The 17,034-nt window shown below is 57.4% G+C and overlaps 1 protein-coding gene across 1 annotated transcript in view; it reads right to left on the reverse strand.

Annotated features, from left to right (window-relative positions):
• Positions 1 to 17,034, reverse strand: part of GRIK3 (glutamate ionotropic receptor kainate type subunit 3) — a 197,182-nt gene that overhangs the window by 41,668 nt on the left and 138,480 nt on the right. Inside the window, exons 6-9 of the mRNA XM_056123057.1 lie at positions 8,465 to 8,638; positions 7,827 to 7,970; positions 2,472 to 2,579; positions 154 to 267 (exon numbers count right to left, since the gene is read on the reverse strand). Coding sequence (XP_055979032.1) covers positions 154 to 267; positions 2,472 to 2,579; positions 7,827 to 7,970; positions 8,465 to 8,638 — 540 coding nt within the window. The remainder of the gene's footprint in view (positions 1 to 153; positions 268 to 2,471; positions 2,580 to 7,826; positions 7,971 to 8,464; positions 8,639 to 17,034) is intronic.

Genomic DNA, 17,034 nt, shown 5'->3' on the forward strand with positions numbered 1-17,034 from the left:
GCTGCAGGGAAGTGGAGGAGGGCTGGGACTTTGCCCCTCCTGCTCTCTGAACACCTCCTGAATGTCCCCACTTCCTACAGAGCATCCCACCCCGCCTCCCAGACATCTTGCTAAAGGCTTTGCATGGGGGTGGGCCCAGCCACCGGCTCTTACCAGCAAGGTGGTGACAATGAGTGACCGGTTGGTCAGCGAGTCGGTGACATTGGGGCCGCGGCCCTTAGCAACCTCCGTGATGTTGAGACCATCAGCAGGACTCCACACCCCGACCTGTGGGACAGACAGACAGATAGACAGGGAGGCTGAGTTCATGGCTCCTTGTTCTCCCCACATATGGCTTGCCACTCTAAGGGTCACTCCCTCCTTCCCGAGGACACAAAGAGCCCAGGGTCCAGCTGCTGCATGCCCACTTGTTGCCAAGACAGGAGGAGAAAATGCAGGAGAGAGGTTGGCTGGGGAGCATCGGGGGTCCTGCCCTAGGACACCGTCACAGTCACACCAAGCCCGAAGGGCACCCACGGCTAGGGGAAACTCCAGGTACACAGCAGCTCACTCACTGGGGCCCGGCCCAGGGCTCACTCCTGGCAGGTCTGGGCCAGGAGGATCTCTGACCACCAGTTGACTGAGTGACCAAGAGGACTCAGGGGTCATCATAGGCTGGTGTTGAGGAGTCTGGGGGCCCACTGAACAAACGTGGGTGGCCCTCACTGGGGCCTTGGATATCTCTGGCTTGCAGGCAGTTTGCGTGACTTCTGTTAAGTCAGCATCCTCCTTGCTGAGGGGACAGGATGTCTGTCTGGTGGCTCTCAGACCCAAGACTCCCAGGAAGCAATCAGATGTAAACCCTGAGTGTTCTGAGCAGTGCCCTTGGGACCCCACTCTACCCAGGGTGGTCCCCATCACATTCCTGTGTCTCATGAAAGGTTCTGGCAGCCCACTTCACTTGGCCCAGCTGGGGGGTACTGAGGAAGCTTAATCAATTAAACAGAGAGGCCAAGTGCAAACATGCCATTAAGAGAGCTGTGCAGAGCAGATAGCAGGGGGACATGTAATTAGGCCGGGTAATGCGGCCTTAATCCTCCCAAAGCCACTGGCTGGAGTTGGCCGCAGCAAGCAAGGCAGGAAGCGGGCAGCACGGTGGCCGAGCGTGGGGGTTTGGCGGCTCGGTCTACGTGGATTCCCGGAACCAAGAGAAGCGGCGTTCGAGGGCTCTTCTCTCAAGTGGGCTGAGTTCAGGGACAAGCACATCACGAGGGGCCCCATAGCAATCCTCGGTGGGGGATCTAGGGGGCATCGGGTAAACAGTGGTCCAGCGGCTGAACCAACAACAGAAGCCTCGCCAGAAAGATTCTCCTGAGACGCCTGCCCTGGTGTCCTCATGTGCTGTGGGGAAGGACAGTTGGACCAAATGCCCAGCAGCAGACACGCCTGGTCTCCAGGCCAGGAGCAGCAGCCAGGAGCCTCTGACAACCTTTGTCCAGGTGTAGCAGAGTCAGTGCCTATTCCTTATGGTTGTTTGTACCCACGGTACCAGGTGGGAGGTGTGGCGGGGGTGATCAGGTGTGGGGAAGAGTGGAGGTTAGGCCTGGAAGGCAGGTTGGAGATTTTCTCAGAGATCCTAAGAAGTGAGGGTCGGGAGCCATGTCTGAGCGGAGAGAGCTGTGCTTGAGAAGGATGATCAGGGGGTGCTCTATGGTGGGATGGCTTGAATGGAGGCCCTGGCTGACCAGCTCAGGGTGTTGAGAAAAATCCAAGGAAGAGGCCTGAGCCAGCAGGGCAGGAGAGGTGATGGGTGGACCCTCCTGTCTTTGATGTTAGACACCCACTCCCAGGGGTGGGGAGGTGCTCTGAGCACCTACCTGCAGGGGGAGAATGTGTGTTCCAGGGGATGCCGAGAAACAAGGGCCCATTGAACCCCTATTCTCAGCTGTGAAGTTCATTCTGGCAGGAAAGGCCACAAGCTCCCAGGCCCTGTAACAAACATTTCGTGGATTCCAAAGAGGAGACTCCAGACCCCCCAGTCAGGTGCTCTCCTCACCCAACCTCCCCAGAAAACATGGAGGACTTAGAAAGTTCCACTGAGGCCTTCAGAACCCCCCCACCCCAACACACTGCATCCTCTCTCCTAGGTCAGACTGGCCCATGCCTGCATACACTGATGCGTGGCGCCTGGTCTGCCTGCATGCCTCCATGGGGTGAGCACACCCCACACAGTAGAACCTCTGCCCACCCCACCGGCCTCTCATTCCTCCCCAGGTTGGGTCACAGTGGTTGGTCTGGGGTCGGCTGGGAGTGTACCCCTGGGTTCTGCCCCTTCAGTCTGACCTGGCCTTCATGTCTTCTCCAGGATCAAGGCCTGGCTCCACGGGTCAGTTCACACCCTGGACCCTCTCCCCAACACCCCTGCCTGGGGTGGGTCTTGTTTACTGCTGCAGCCTGCCCCGTGCCTGCCTCCCTCTCCAGAGCCCACGCACCTTCTCCAGGCCGTCCTCCTTCAGGCTGATGATGTCCAGATCGAAATCCGTGCGTAAGCCACTGGTTTTGTTGAAAACAATCCGTCCAGTTAATCCTTCCCACTGAGCCTGCCGGAGGGGAGAGGGCAGACAGGCAATTCCTCAGGCTCATAAATCATCATTCGGTACAACTGTACAATGCTTCATTTTAATTACTCCTTGCACTGATACTGTTCCCCCAAGACCATGATTAATTAATAATCACCTCCATCATTGCTCGGGCTATGGTGCGAGCCAGCGATTTCCATAAATTCTATTATGCTCTTTAGCCAGCTTTACACTTGCACCTCTCGTGTATAACATCGATCTCGGATGCGCTCAAATGAGCCCCCGCCTCGAAGCCAGGAGAAGGGGGACTTGTGTCAGATCCCCGAAGGGGGGTGAGGAAGGAGACCAGCACAGCCAGGGCAAGCCACAATGCCAAGGTCAGAAAGCTCAGGGGCCAGGTCTGCCTGGCTGTGAAAGAGACCCTGAGAGGCGCCCCCGAAAGCTGGCCTGACCCCCCACTCAGTTCCAGACATGTCCTGATAAGAACTCTGGGATCAGGGTGCTGAATGCCCGCAGAGTTGACTGTGTGTGGCCGCAGGGATTTTATTTCACCTCTCTTTCTCAGTTTCCTTGTCTATAAAATAGAACTTAACGATAAGCACCCGAAATGTGGAGGGGAAAAATAAGTCACAGAAATTGTTACAAAACAGGAGGGAAGGCAGGGATTAAGAGATGATCCAGCAGTTAGGGCTCTTGTTCTGCACACACCCAAAGCGGGTCTGACCTTCTGTACCACGGGATCCCCTGAACATTGCTGGGTCAGCCCTGGGGGGCCACAACACTGCTGAGGCCCTGCAGGACCCCGGTAACACCTCGTCCTTGGGGTCCTGCATTGACCCGCCAGCCAGGCTGGCTGATAATTACCAGTGGAGGCTCCCTACTCCCCCAGGCACTTAGAACAGTACCTGGGACAGGCTGAGCCTGTGGTCAGCGGTGGCTCCTGCCTTAGTGCCCCTGACCCGAGAGAGATGGGGTGTGGGGTGAGCACAGGTGCAGGGCAAGGCACAGAACCCAAACTAGAAGGGCAGGAGCTTCTGGAGCTGGGGTTGACACATTGAGATGGTCTCCTATCTGGGCACCTGCCCATTTCCATCAACAGAACCTTTCCAGCACGGGTACACAAAGTGTCCTGAACCGCTTCCCCACTGTGTCCTGCCACTGAATTGCTGCCACCATCCTGGCCTTCAGACCCCACCGAGTTGGTGATAGAGCTCTGTGCAGCCCTGCTGCCATGGCACAGGGTAGGAGGCAGGCTGGGAGGGGGCCACAAGCCACCCCAGATCATGGAAGGAATAGGAAGCAGAACCAAACTGGAGCCGGGGCTACCCGGCATGTCCCCCACCCACCCAGTCTGTTAGGCTCTCTCTGCCCCAAGGACTCAGGGTACAGCCAGCACACAGTAGATGTCCATGCGCCAGAAGAGTGAGCTTGTGCGGTCGGGGGGTCTTGGGAAGAAAGTGGCCAGAAGGGGATGACGTGGTTATGACGTGCCATGTCTTGGAGCCACATGAGAGGGATGACTGGGGTACTGGGAGGAGGCAGCGGTGGACGTCCTGACCACTTCACTTCCTTGTCACACTCAAGTCAGGACCCCCTGCAGAGTCTCAAGCACCCGTCCCCCTTCCCAGCTGCAGGGCCCCTCCCCATGCTGACATTCACAAACTAACCACAAGTATAGGCCTTCACTAGCCCCCAGGCCCACCCAAATCACCTCCCCCCTCCCCCCCCCCCCCCCCCCCCCCCCGTGATAGAAAAAAAAAAACGCATTAAGTAGGAAAGTGATAGAATTGAAAAGACAATGAACAGCCGAATTTAAATACAGCTTTTCAGTTAGGTGCATTATGTAAGGGTTTCAACTTGGGGCTTAGCACAAACCTTATGTTTTCTTGAGCCAGTCAAAGTACAATCAAACTTACTGGAAACATATGGAGATGGACAAATTGAGGAGCTAGCCCAGATGGGAGGCAGCCGTGAGGACCCAGGAGGGTATAAAACCAAAGTGGACAGGATGTGGGTTTAGCACACATGTTTTCTTGAGCCAGTCAAAGTACAATCAAACTTACTATTCACAGAGGTTCAAAGGTACCTGGGGTAGGGGTGAGTTCAAATGGTAGAGCACATGCCCAGCCCGGGCCAGACCCTGAGTGTGGCCCTGGCACATGTGGCCCCCTGAGCCTCTAGGATACGACCCGGTGGCCCCCACACAGTTGGGCCCTGCACCATCACATCAGCTTGAGTTACACTACATGCCAGGCCCAGGTACAACACCTTGGTCCACACTGCTGGGCTGCACAGGGCTGGAAATAGCTCCCCTGGCCAACACTGCTGGTGACCCCGACAAAAAATGTGACCTAATGCCATTTCTTTGTGGAGTGTGTGTGTGTGTGTGTGTGTGTGTGTGTGTGTGTGTGTGTGTGTCAGGGTGGGGATGGGGGATTAGCAGTACTCAAGGGTGCAGGGACTCTCCCAGCAATTCTTTTCTGTCCAGGGGGCCACACCCAGTGATGCTCAGGACATATACTTGGCTCTATGCTCAGGGATCACTCCTGGCATTGCTCAGGGAACCATATGGGATGCTGGGGATCAAACCCAGGTTGGCCACGTGCAAGGCCAGCATCCTCCCCGCTGTTTGATGGCTCCTGCCTGCTCCCATCAACTCTTAGCCAATGGGGCAGCAGGTGATGCAATGCTGCTCAGGCCCTATGGCTCAAGGAACCACCCAGGCTGCATCGGGTGGTAGTCGCAGCTTCCAGGACCACACATGGTACCCCAGGGGAGCAGGAAGTGAGGGAACAGAAGGGGAACCAGTGGCATGTAAGGCCATGCTCTAACCCCTGTGCCATCTCTGTGGCCCCCATTGCTCCCTTCCTTTGGAGATGGGGGAGGCCACAGGGTCAGGGCCCAGAGGTACAACCCTGCCAGGAGGAATCACCCCCATTTATGGTCAGAGGCATGGGGGCTTGAAGAGACCAACTAGGGTGGTCCCCAGGAATGGGATGCAGGGCCCAGGGCAGTCTCTATGCAGGTGCAGCATGGAAGAGCCAGTTCTGATGCCTGCCGGGGAGGGCTGGGGCGTGCAGTGAGCGAGTTCCCCACACCGGCCCGCACCCCGCCCTCTGCTGCCCCCCCTCGGCCCCCTCTTTCCCCGAGGCTCTCTCCAGGCCCCCAGGGAAATCACAGCAGGAGCCTTCAAACCGGCCCACAGTGCAGCCTTCCTCCCTGTCAGCTCCAGGAATGAAATGCCAGCAGGTGCCGGCCCCGGTGGGCGGTGGGCAGGGCTGGCCAGGGCAGCAGGCAGCGCGTCGCTCCTCTGGTGACATTTCCCTCGCCCGCCCGCCCCTCCAGCCGCCGCTCAGGACTCGCTAAATGAAAGATGCTTCCCGCGCGCTGAACTCCGGCCTGGTATTTCCAGCTCTTCTCAGAAATGCCACGTCTTTAAAATGATTCACTGTCACGCAGTCAGGTGGGGAGATTGGGCAGTCTGCAAGTGGTCACAGGGACAGATGTGGCCGACACGGGAACCTTGGGCCTGACCGCTGGACCAGGGACCCATCCCCTGCACCTTCAAATGCTTTCCTTTTCCAGTTGGAGCTGGAACCCAGGGCCTCAGACCTGCAAGTGCTGACCGCCAGGCCACCTTCCCAGCCCCGAAGATGTTTCTGAAAGGTTCCATGAGGGTCTGAGTGGGCAGGGCTGTTCCCGGGCCGGGGCCAGCATGGACGGTGGGGTAGCAGTTCCAACTGGCTGCTGGGCCCTGGAGGAGGAAGGGGGTCCCCTTTCCAGGCCAGTGATGAGTGTGCTCCCCTCTAGGTGTTACCCAGAGCTTTGAGCATCCCCAGGCCACACAGGGGAATGACCCCAAATCTGTGTGGCCTGAACATTCTCTTTTCCAGGGAACACAAAGAACCAGGTCAGAGTTGCTCGCTCTGTGCCTAGTGGGATCCGGAGTGCCCCTCTTTCCCCACGTGGGATCCGGAGTGCCCCTCTTTCCCCACAGGGCTTGTGATCTCTAACAGCCCTATTGTCACCTCCAGGGTGAGGAGGTGGTGCAGAGGACCAGAGAGGCCCAGCTGCTTGCTTTAGGTCACACAGCTGAGAAGTGGGTATGGTTTACCTTCACTTGTCAGCCCCCTGGAGGCTGCCGGGGTGGCAGGCACATTAGCGGGTGATCAATGACACCCCAACCTTCTGCTCCTTCCTTAGGGCACCTGCAATCGGCGCCCAATGCGATTTGCAGGGGGGCATTCTGAGCCCGAGCATCTCAGACAGCACCCCTCCCTCTAGAGGGTGCAGTGCTGCAGGAAGCCCGCTCCCTCGTGCATGCCCAGGACTGCCGTGAAGAAGCAAAGCCAAGAGCACCAGAGGTGCGGACGCTGTCTCTAAGACCTGCCTCTGCCCCATCGCGCTGGCGTGCTCCGGAACACAGGGGCACAGCACGGCCTTGGCCCAAGCATCGGGTGGACTCAGGACTCTGGGAAAGCCTCCTTCTGTTCCTGTGCCCACAGGTGCCCCGGCCCTACCTGTGACTGTCTGCCCCTCCCAGCTGTGGTTTGGGGGTGCACAGACCCCTCCATTCATCCTGGGGCGGTGTCTGGCACCCGGCAGGCTGCATGTCAGCTGCGGTATACACACCCCGATTCGATTCCCCAGGCAGCCGCTTCATTGCCCTCCTGGGACTGCCCCTTCCACATCCCTTCCGCACAGGGCTGTGTCCTGGGTGCTGGCTAACCCTGCCCTCACCTCCTCCCCAGGTTTCCTCTGGGACAGGTGCTCAGAGCCCGCCCCCCGCTCCCCAGCCTCCCAGCCCTCCTCCCTAGCTGCTTCCATCATCACCTCATCCTGGGCCATGGAAAGTGCCCTCACCTTCCCCAGAGGGCAGGTCGGAGCTCCTGCACTGCTCACTCCCGGCACTGCATTGGTTTCTCCTTGGAGTGGCTTTGCCACAGCTGCCACGGCACCAGGAGAGCCGGGCCCCTGTGGGCACCCTGCAGAGCACTCAGGGTTGGCTGCTGGCCCGAGCCTCCCAGTTCTGGTGCTGAGCTTGGCCCACCCAGGAGGCCACACGTCCGCCCGTCTGACGGCTGAGGGAGGCACCGACTCCGTCTCTCAATACCCGGGTCCCCCTGAGTCTGCTCTCACCCGGGAAACTGGGCCCAGGGCATGGAGGGCCACGAGCCCATGCCCAGTTCTGTGAAATGTGAGAATCCCATGATGCTCCAAGCCGGCCTTTGGGGTTGCAGAGGGACGAGGCGGGGGTGTTGTTCTCACCTCCTTGATGAAGTTCATGAAGCGGCCACCGAAGCGCCAGGCCTTGTGCCGGTGGCACTGCAGGGAGTTGACGGTCATCTGGGGCGCACGCTGGTAGCACACGGACACGATGTGGACAGCGTCGTACAGCAGGGCTGCGTCAGTCTGGAATGGGAGCGGCCTGTTGGGGTGCTCTGGGTCCACTGCCTCCCTCCCCACGTGGCGTCCTGGCATGGGAAGGCTTGGGGTGGGGACTGTGTGCCCAGAGAGACGTGGGCCAGGCTGGGGTCAGTGACCCTCCCCCACTGCAGCCTCGCCTCCATCCCCCCCCAGTCCCTTTTGCCCTGGCCCCTGTCCACACCCACTCCTTCCTTCGGCCACTGAAGGAAGACACACCTGCCCAGGATTCAGAGTCTAGAGCCCTCTAATTGTCCCCACATGGCTGCGTGCTGCAGGGGGCCTGGGGAGGGGGTCTAAGGCCTGGTTCCTTTGTAATCTGGCCCCTCGCTTGACCAGTGGTGAGAGGCAGGAAGGAAGGAGGTGGGGGAGGGTGAAAGGAAGGGAAGAAGAAACAGAGGGAAGAGGGCAGAGAGCAGGAAGGGGTGAGGGGAGGGAGAGGGAGGGCAAGGAGAGCCCCGTGGGGCTGCTGGCTGCCATACCATCATCACCCCGTCCAGCAGGCCGGACTCAGCACGGGGTGCCGCCTGCAGCCTCTCCATGGACCACTTCTCCACGATGGCCGAGACGTGGGGGTTGTCCACGTTGAGGATGCGGAAGCCAGTCAGGTTCACCCCCGAGTAGCGGTAGGGCTCCAGGTCCAGGGCATAGAGATCCTGGGCAGAGGAGGGGGTGTGAGAAGAAGGGTGCCCTGCTGGACCCAGGCTGCTACCCCGCAACTTGCAGGGAGGCTCAGGAGGGAGTGTCGCAGGAAGGAGCTTCCCCAAGGAGAGGCTGGGATCCCCAAGAGCCTCCTGACTAGTGCTGTCTAAGGCCAGCACCTCACTGCAGAGCCCCCGGCTCAGTCTGTTTCTTCCTCTGCAACAAGGGGGTGGTGGTGCCTTTAGAGCACTCAAGAGTCAGTCCTGCCCCCAACAACCCAGGAGCGTGGTGGGCTCACAGTGGTCTGTCCTTCACAGGAGAGGCCAGGGTGACAAAGGGCTCTGGGTTTGGGTGTGTCCAACTTGCTCAGAGGATGCGGGAGGGAGAACTTGACACCCAAGGGACGTGTTTCAAGGATCCCCGCCCTCCTTCCCTAGGCCTCCTGCAGCAGCAGGAAGGTCAGTCTGTCTGTCCAGGTCCTGTCCAGGCTCAGCCTAGGGCAGGAAGTGGTCTGAATGCCTGGGGCAGCACCTGCTGAGGGGAAGGGGGTGATTGCCATCGGCAGACTGGCAGGCGGGGGGGTGGTGGGCTGGGGGAAGTCATCCTCGAAGCTGAGAGGAGAAATGTGTGTAAGGAGTGGGGGTCACCGGTGAGCAGGAGCAAGAAAAGAGCAACCCTGACTTGGAAACAGGCTAGCAGAGGACAGCCAGTGCCTTGGAGGGGACGGGGGTCCCAGGCGCATCCAGGCGCACGCCACACCCCAGGCTCCTACTCCTGTTTCACTCCACTGCCCAGCACTGGGGAAAGGCCCAGACTCAGGGGCCAAGAGCAGACGATGCTCGGTGTGGTCCAGGGCGCGGATCTGGGCCTGGGGCTTTGCGGTGATTGCTGTGTTCTGCCCCTCCACCCCATCCCCACCTGCTATGCACCTGGAGTCTGGCAGCTCACTGGGCACAGCGCAGGGTCCCCCCCCCCCCCCCCCCCGTCCACCACCACATCACATCTCTGTGCTGGCACTTCTTGAGCAAAGACACTGACAGACACTGGCCGTCAACTGGTCGCACTCCTCTGTGGGGAAACTGAGTCCTTGGGTCCCTGTCTGAGCCTCGTCACCTAATACTTGCCCCACACTGCCCTTCCCGAGATGCCGCTCCCCTGCCCCCCACCCCTGCACACTCTCCGGATCCTGTGACTCTGGGAGACAGTGGTGGCACTCTGCCATGCCCACTCCTTGGCTGTGGGGCTCAGCACAGACCTTTCTCGGACTGGTTTCAGGCTCCCGGGAAACAGGGACACAGGCGTGGGCCCCGGAAGCTGCTCTTCCATACTGCACTGTCTCCTCTGGTCTCAGACACGTTCCTGATGGGCACTGATCCCCTGTCCCTCCCGCACCCCCAAGCAGGCTCCTTCTGGTAGATGCTATGTAGGGAAACACACTTGAATGAGAAAGCTTAGTTCCGCCCTGCCCAGAAAAACATAGTTCTGATCTGGGATGGGGAAGGGGCTGGGTGGGAGGGGGGTCAAGGGTCTCTAGTTGATGGGGGTTCCCACTGAGGTGACCAAAGGGTATCTCCATGGAGTAGATCTTAGTGGGAACTGGGGGCATCTGCTTAGCTACCATGTGGAGCAGATGAGCTGCCCTTCCCACCAGGAAGTGAGTCTTCCACTATCTGCCCCTCTAAGAGAAGAAGGGGGGTAGGCGAACTGACCAAGGCTGAGCAACTGAACTTGCACCCAGGCTCATGCCCACGGGGCAGGGAGGCCTCACTGTGCCTATGGACCCTGACTGTGAGCCCTTCTCCTGAGCCCACATACAGAGCCACCACATGGCACCTTGTCTTGGGTCACTATGCCACGGTGGGCGAATTCCCACATGTGCAAGCCTACACACCTGGATTGGCCCCGCCACCACACACACACCCCTTGTTGGTGCCTCCCACCACTGTTTCATTCAAATTCCCTGGTTTGTGTCTTCAGTGGTTGTCAAACACAAGACATATGTCAGAATTTTCTTTGGGTCTCTGGGGGACATATTAGCTACATGGAGTCTAGGGAGGGGATGCTAACCTGGCTTTGAGAGCCACGAATGAGCTATTACCCCCAAATGGAGACACGCAGAAAGGGGTCTGAGCTTAGATGGGATCCACGTGCAATGAGGGAGGGGCAGGAGGAGGAATCATTCCAGGGGGGGATCGCTGATCATTGAAAGGGCTTGTGGAATGAGGGAGGGCTCAATGGAAGTGGGGAGAACTCACTGGAGAAAGGGAAGACTCACTTAGAGGGGAGCCTTCACTGGGAGGAGAGAGGACTCACTGAGGGGGATGGCTCACTGGGAGGAGGGAGGACTCATTGGGAGGAGGACTCAATGGAAGGACTCACTTGGAGGGGAGCATTCACTGGGAGGAAGGAGGACTCACTGGGAGGGGATGGCTCACTGGGAAGGAAGGACTCACTGGGAGGACTCACTTGGAGGGGAGCATTCACTGGGAGGAGAGAGGACTCATTGGGAGGGGATGGATCACTGGGAGGGGAGGACTCAATGGGAGGAAGGAGGACTAATTGGGAAGGGAGAACTCACTATGAGGGGAGGACTCACTGGGAGGAGGGAGAACTAACTGGGAGGGGGGACTCACTGGGAGGAGGGAGGACTCCTTGGAAGAGGTGTTGACTGAAGGCCTCTCTCACCACACTCCGCCCAGCACGGCTTAGGGAGGTGGCCGCAGCTATGGCTAGCAGCATTGACCAACCATGAGGTCAGGCCATGGACTGTATCCTGTTGTATAGGGCTGTGGCATGGAACAGAGGGGTGAGCGATGTACACAGAGTCAGGCTGGAAGTCAGGTGACTGATGAACACTCAGGTGTTCAACACTACCTGTCTGGTAGCTGGCGCAGCAGTTCCTGGTCACAGTTGAGGGTTTGGGGGTTGTAGGAGGGGCAGGGTGTCAGGAATAGGGTCCTTCCCGCCTTCCCTCCCCCCCCCTTGCAATATGAAGATGGTCGTGAGGAGTCCTCAGTCAGCCCAGTCAGTGCTTACCTGCCTTTCGAAGGGGTTAGTACCCCATGTCAGAGGCAGCTAGGAACACTGCCCAGGCCCCAGGAAGGTTGCCCTCCCCACAGCACCCTGAGAGGTGCCCCTGATGAACACTGCCCAACTGTTCCTCCAGGCTCAGCTTCCAGCAGAGGTTTCTGCTGGCTTCTCAGGACTAAGTGCCCTTTCCTCCTCCCCTCCAGCATCACGTTCCTTCCTGCTTGCATTTTGCTCTAGGAAAACTGCCTGTGTTTTGTGCCCCTTTCTCCTAGATCTTCCCTGTGCCCCCTCTGCCGGATGGCCATCTCAACCTTGATGAGTGGGTTATTCTTTTGAGAATTAGCTCAAAGGTCACTGCCTCCGGGAAGCTTCCCTTGACTACTACTCCATGCAAGAATGACAGGGCAGAGCACTTCTGCTCTTATCCTAGACCTTTTCAATGTCACCCCGCTGATAACTGTCTGTGACTACTACCTCTGTCTCTTCTATGAGCATCTGGGCCAAACACTCCTTCGGTTGAAAGACTGAACTCAGTCAGCTGACTGACCTTCTGTGGGGTACATAAGGCTTAGAGATAAGAAGGTGGAACTGACTCGGGCCCCACATGCTTCAGTATTGGGGAACTCTTCCAGGAGGCCAGTTCTGCACTTTTCCTGGGATGGAGGCTCAGGGAATTGAGCCTTCTGAAATGGGAGGTCTTCCAGCAGCTATCTTTGAAGGAGCTGGGTCTGGGGAGAAGGAGGGACTTTTCATGGGCAGAGTCTGGGCACGAATCTGGAAGGCTGGGCCCAAGGAAGAGCCACTGGCCCTGGATGGGGTGAGACTCAATGCTGCCTCTACTAATGCCTCAAAGGAGCCAAAGCATTTGCCTTCTTGGACCTCTGTTCCTGGGCCAGTCTTCGGGGCCCAGAGGGTCCCAGGCCACAGAGAGCAGACCCATGTGGGTGTGGGTGCCATCCACACAACCCCTCCATCTGCAGTGCTGCTGACCCCAGCCAAGCCAAGGGAAGAGGGGTGGTCGGGTGGGTGGCTCAGAGCCGGGACCTTTTCCCCTGCCACTGAGAGCCCAGGCATCGCTGCAGGATTGGGGGGCTTGGGGCACCCCAATTCCTATTGTGAAGACAGGAACAACAGGGAGCTGGCAGAGGCCACTCTGTCCTCCTCTTATTATTTGCCCAAACTGCCCCGGGCAGAGACCCCAAGTGCTGTACACGGTGAACTGTGTGAAGCCTTTGCTGCTTGGCAGAAAGTTGCTGTTCTCGATGCCAAATGTTGACACACTGAATTCAGTATCGACGAGGGACCTTTTAGAAACATTCAGCATAACATAATAGACTAATTCATTAGCACCCCATGGGTCTGACTGGATAGAAGCTGAAGCTCGGAAAACATCGCCTTAAGGAATGACAGATGAAAATATCTTTCCCATGATATAACTGTTATTGCCGGGAAGTGGCATTAATTGTGATTGCTTATCTATTAATTTATTATAATTCCTTTTTTTCACCTCCAGGCTTTTACCTACACATGACATGTACCAGGGGCTCAGCTGGGGCTGATTAACGCGGGGTTATCTGGGAATGGCTCAAAGCTGGCTGGGACTGATAATGGCAGCTGGGGTAATTAAAATGTCTTCTGTGTGGGAGAAGCAAGTTTGGAGAATGTTTCAGAGGCAGAGTTGGTGACATGGGTTTCCTACAGAGAAGGAGATAAATACCAAATGCCACTGTCTACCACCCACCCACTAGTGACCATCGAACTCAGAGGTGGGACCAGGAGTTGAATCTGGAGAATCTTGGCACCAGAACCAGATGTAGGACTTGGGGAATGGATCTGGGGCACCTGGAGGGGAGGGCCTCCCACCAAGGTCCCACTGCACAGTCCTTGTCTTGCCAGACTGTGCCTCCCTCAGGCAGATCTCTCTACGACCCTCCCAGAAAGCCCATGGGCAGGAACAGCCATAGACATACCCGGAAGTCAGCACCCAGGCCTCCCTCACACATCTGCTCAGAGACCTGAGCCGATGCCTCAGCCTTTCTCATCTGGGACTCCTCCAGTGGTCAACAGGGCATGCACACAGCCCCAGGAATTGGAAACCCAGCTGTGTGGAAGAAAGGCTGGGGACACTGTGAAGTATGGGTGCTGCCCTGACCATCATCAGGATGAATCTACAAGCCTGAGCCGTGGCGACTGTGTGGACTGGGACCCCCAGAAGAGGCCAGTGGGTTCAGCTGACAAGTCTCGGCGGAGGGCTCTGAAACTGGAAGGCTCCCTGCAGGCAAAGCCTTGCTCTGCCCTTGACTGTGGTGCTTGATCTCTCTGAGACTCCATCTTCACAGGTGTGCAAGACGGGGGTGGCGGGGGTAGGGTTGGGGGAGGAGGTCACACCTTCTTGGGGAAGCTGTTCTGAATTTTGGATGAGACAAGGACACAGGGAACAGCTATTTCACAGGCTGAATGTGTGCAAAGTTCTAAATGCCAACACGGCCCTAAGCACTTTGCTGGCATTGACACAGTGAACACTCAGCCTAGCTCCCTGCACACAGCTCTGTGGCCCATCCAGAGCCTGGACACAGGCCAAGGGAAGTGGGAGTCTCTGGATTCCAGCTCTGGCAGACTCTGCCGGGATCTTTGCAGCTGGAATCTCTGGTCTTAACTGTTGCTATGATGAGGAGGCTGACAACTTCACTGATTACCTTCTAGTCTGTATTGTTTCTGTGCATTTGTTCATCATTCACTGGCTCTTCATTCACTCCTCTGTTCAGGATTTTCAGGAGTGACCACCGCGCACAGGTGCCATTTAGGCACTGGACTACGCAGGGGAACAGGGCAGGGCCCTGATCTGTATGTGTATGAGCTCTGTCTCCATCCAGCCTCTGTACTGAGCGCCTGGCTCAGACCTGACACCCAGTGAGCATTTCTATACGGTGCCTGAGAAAATAAATGGGCGAATTAACAAAGTGAATAAATTGAACAGTTTGCTTAAGGTTTGGGAAAAAAAACTGGATGCTATTGGGGCCCCACCCTGCAGTGCCCTTTCCTATCTTCAACTTTGAGCCCAGGTGTATGAGAGCATTGATGTGGGGCATGATGGTGTCCCACTGGTGTGCTCTCGGAAAGGGTGGCCAGGCTGCATGGCTGAGGGTCCAGAGCTTTGGGTTCTGCTATTCCCAGACCCCAAGGAAGTCACCCCATGGGGCCCTGTGAGGGGATAGGAATGGGAAGAGATGCTTTGAATTAAGCATTTGGAGCTGGGATCAGAATAAGGCTAGAGAGAGCCTTCAGCCTGGGCAGACCTATAAGTAAGATTCAGGGTACATGCCTGTGTGTGTCTCTGTGTGTCTGTGTGTGCCTATGTGCACTTATGTGTTTTAATGTGTGTCTATATGTGTCAGTATGTACCTGGGTGTGTCAGTGTGTGTGTCTATGTGCTTATGTGTCTGTGTGTCGGTATGTGCCTATGTGTGCTTATGTATGTCTGTGTGTGCCTGTGTTCCTGTGCGTGTCTGTGTGTGCCTATGTGTATGCATGTTCCTATGTACATCTGTATGTGCTGTGTATATGCAAGTACCTGTGTGTCTGTATGTGCCTGTGTGTACTTATTTATATGTGCCTGTGTCTGTTTGTCTGTGTCTATTTGTGTGTCTTTGTGTATGTGCCTTTGTGTATATCTGTGTGTACATGTATGTGTGTGTCTGTGTGTGCCTATGTGTGCCTGTATATGCCTGTGTCTGCACGTGTCTGTGTGCGTGTGTCTCTCTGTATGTGTGTGTTAGCAGTGTAAACTTTGTCCATGCCACTTCTACAGGACCCACCTGTGGCTCCATCTCTTCGGGTGGGTGGGGTTGTCAGTAAGGAGTGGGGAATCCAGTGGAGCTCCTAGTCCCTCCCCCTCGGCAGGCTAAACAAGCACTGGTCAGCTCTCCAAGGGGGTTTCTTCCATCTGTTCCCACTGGTATTTACAAATGTGGGTGGCATTGACTTACATGTCACTGCGCCTGTCGTCAGTGTGTGGGGACAAGGCTGATCCATGAGGGGCAGGACATGTTGTGCTGGTGAAGGCGCAGTCCCACCACTGAGGGGGAAACACCCCTAGAGCCCGGCCTCAGTGGGATTAGGGGTGCAGCTCTTGGAGACAGGGGAGGCAGAATGAAGGGGCATCTGGGCTGTGACCAGTGCCCCCACTCCCTGTGATACACTTAATGCCAGGGAGCAGAACTGGGGAGCAAGCTGGAGTCTAGAGCAGCGGAAAGTACAGTGGGCAGAGAGATGGGGCTGGAGCTGTCCTTCCCTTGATATCCAGAGGGAGATCCAGGACCATACCCCCAAGTGTTCTCTGTGACCCGGGGCTTTGCAACTGAATGATTGCCTGAATGAGTTTTCCTTAAAACCTACATGGCAAATGAGGATGGGAGGCCTGGAAGTCGCTCCCTGTTCATCTCCATGTTAGGGACAAGCTCCGAGGCCCTGGGATACCAGGAATCTCTGGCAGCAGGAGAGAATGAGAGAGAGAGAGAGAGAGAGAGAGAGAGAGAGAGAGAGAGAGAGAGAGGTGTGGAGATAGAGAGGGGGGAATGGGGAGAGGGAGAGAGGTGTCAGGCACACACTGTCGTCTTAGGGCCAGGTCACCCTGGGAGAGGGAGAGAGCTCCCTGTCCCTCTGTTCTGTGACCAGGAAACCGGCTTCCATCCCAGCAGCTCAGAGCATGGGCTCGGACGGCCATAGGAGCAGGAGAGCGGGGAGTGCCTGCCTCTCCTCAGAGCCCAAGGAGCCAGATCAGGACACAGAGAGCCCCACCCCTAGACTGTGCCCACCCCACCCCCAGCCTTGCACCTCTGCCCTCTCCTCACTGCGAGCAGAGCTGGGGAATCGGGCATCTGGGGACCTCAGTGCCTCCAGAAACAGCTCTGGTTGGGTGGACTCCAGAAGGGACGGATCAGACCTGGGTCAGGATGTGCAGGGTGGTCCCTAAGCCCTCATGGACACCCGTACAGTGGGCAGGTGGCGGAGTGGGGACAGTCAGCTGGGGTGTGCTGGGAAATGCTTAATCACCAGTTCCTGGGGTCACAGGGCAAGGCAGAATTTGCCAACCTCCATGCTGTGAATATTCCCTCAGAGGCTGACATAGACGCCAGTCACCGGGTCACTGTGGGGAGGAGATGGACTGAGCAGCTCTGGGGACACCGGCTCCAGCAGCCTACAGAGGTGTTCCTGCCTGCTGGCCCTGGTTTCTGTGGTTCTCCCTCGTGGAATGCCCTTCCTCGCTCTCTCTTTGGGGAGCCCCTGCTGAGCTTCTGAGGCCCAGTTCAAGGAGCTGCTGCCTGCAAAGCCCAACTCTCATTTCCCTCAGCACCGGGCATCTCCTCCTGCTGTTCCCAGT

Source organism: Sorex fumeus, unplaced genomic scaffold (genome assembly GCF_029834395.1).
Source record: "Sorex fumeus unplaced genomic scaffold, SorFum_2.1 ptg000047l, whole genome shotgun sequence".
In the NCBI taxonomy this organism is placed as follows: domain Eukaryota; kingdom Metazoa; phylum Chordata; class Mammalia; order Eulipotyphla; family Soricidae; genus Sorex; species Sorex fumeus.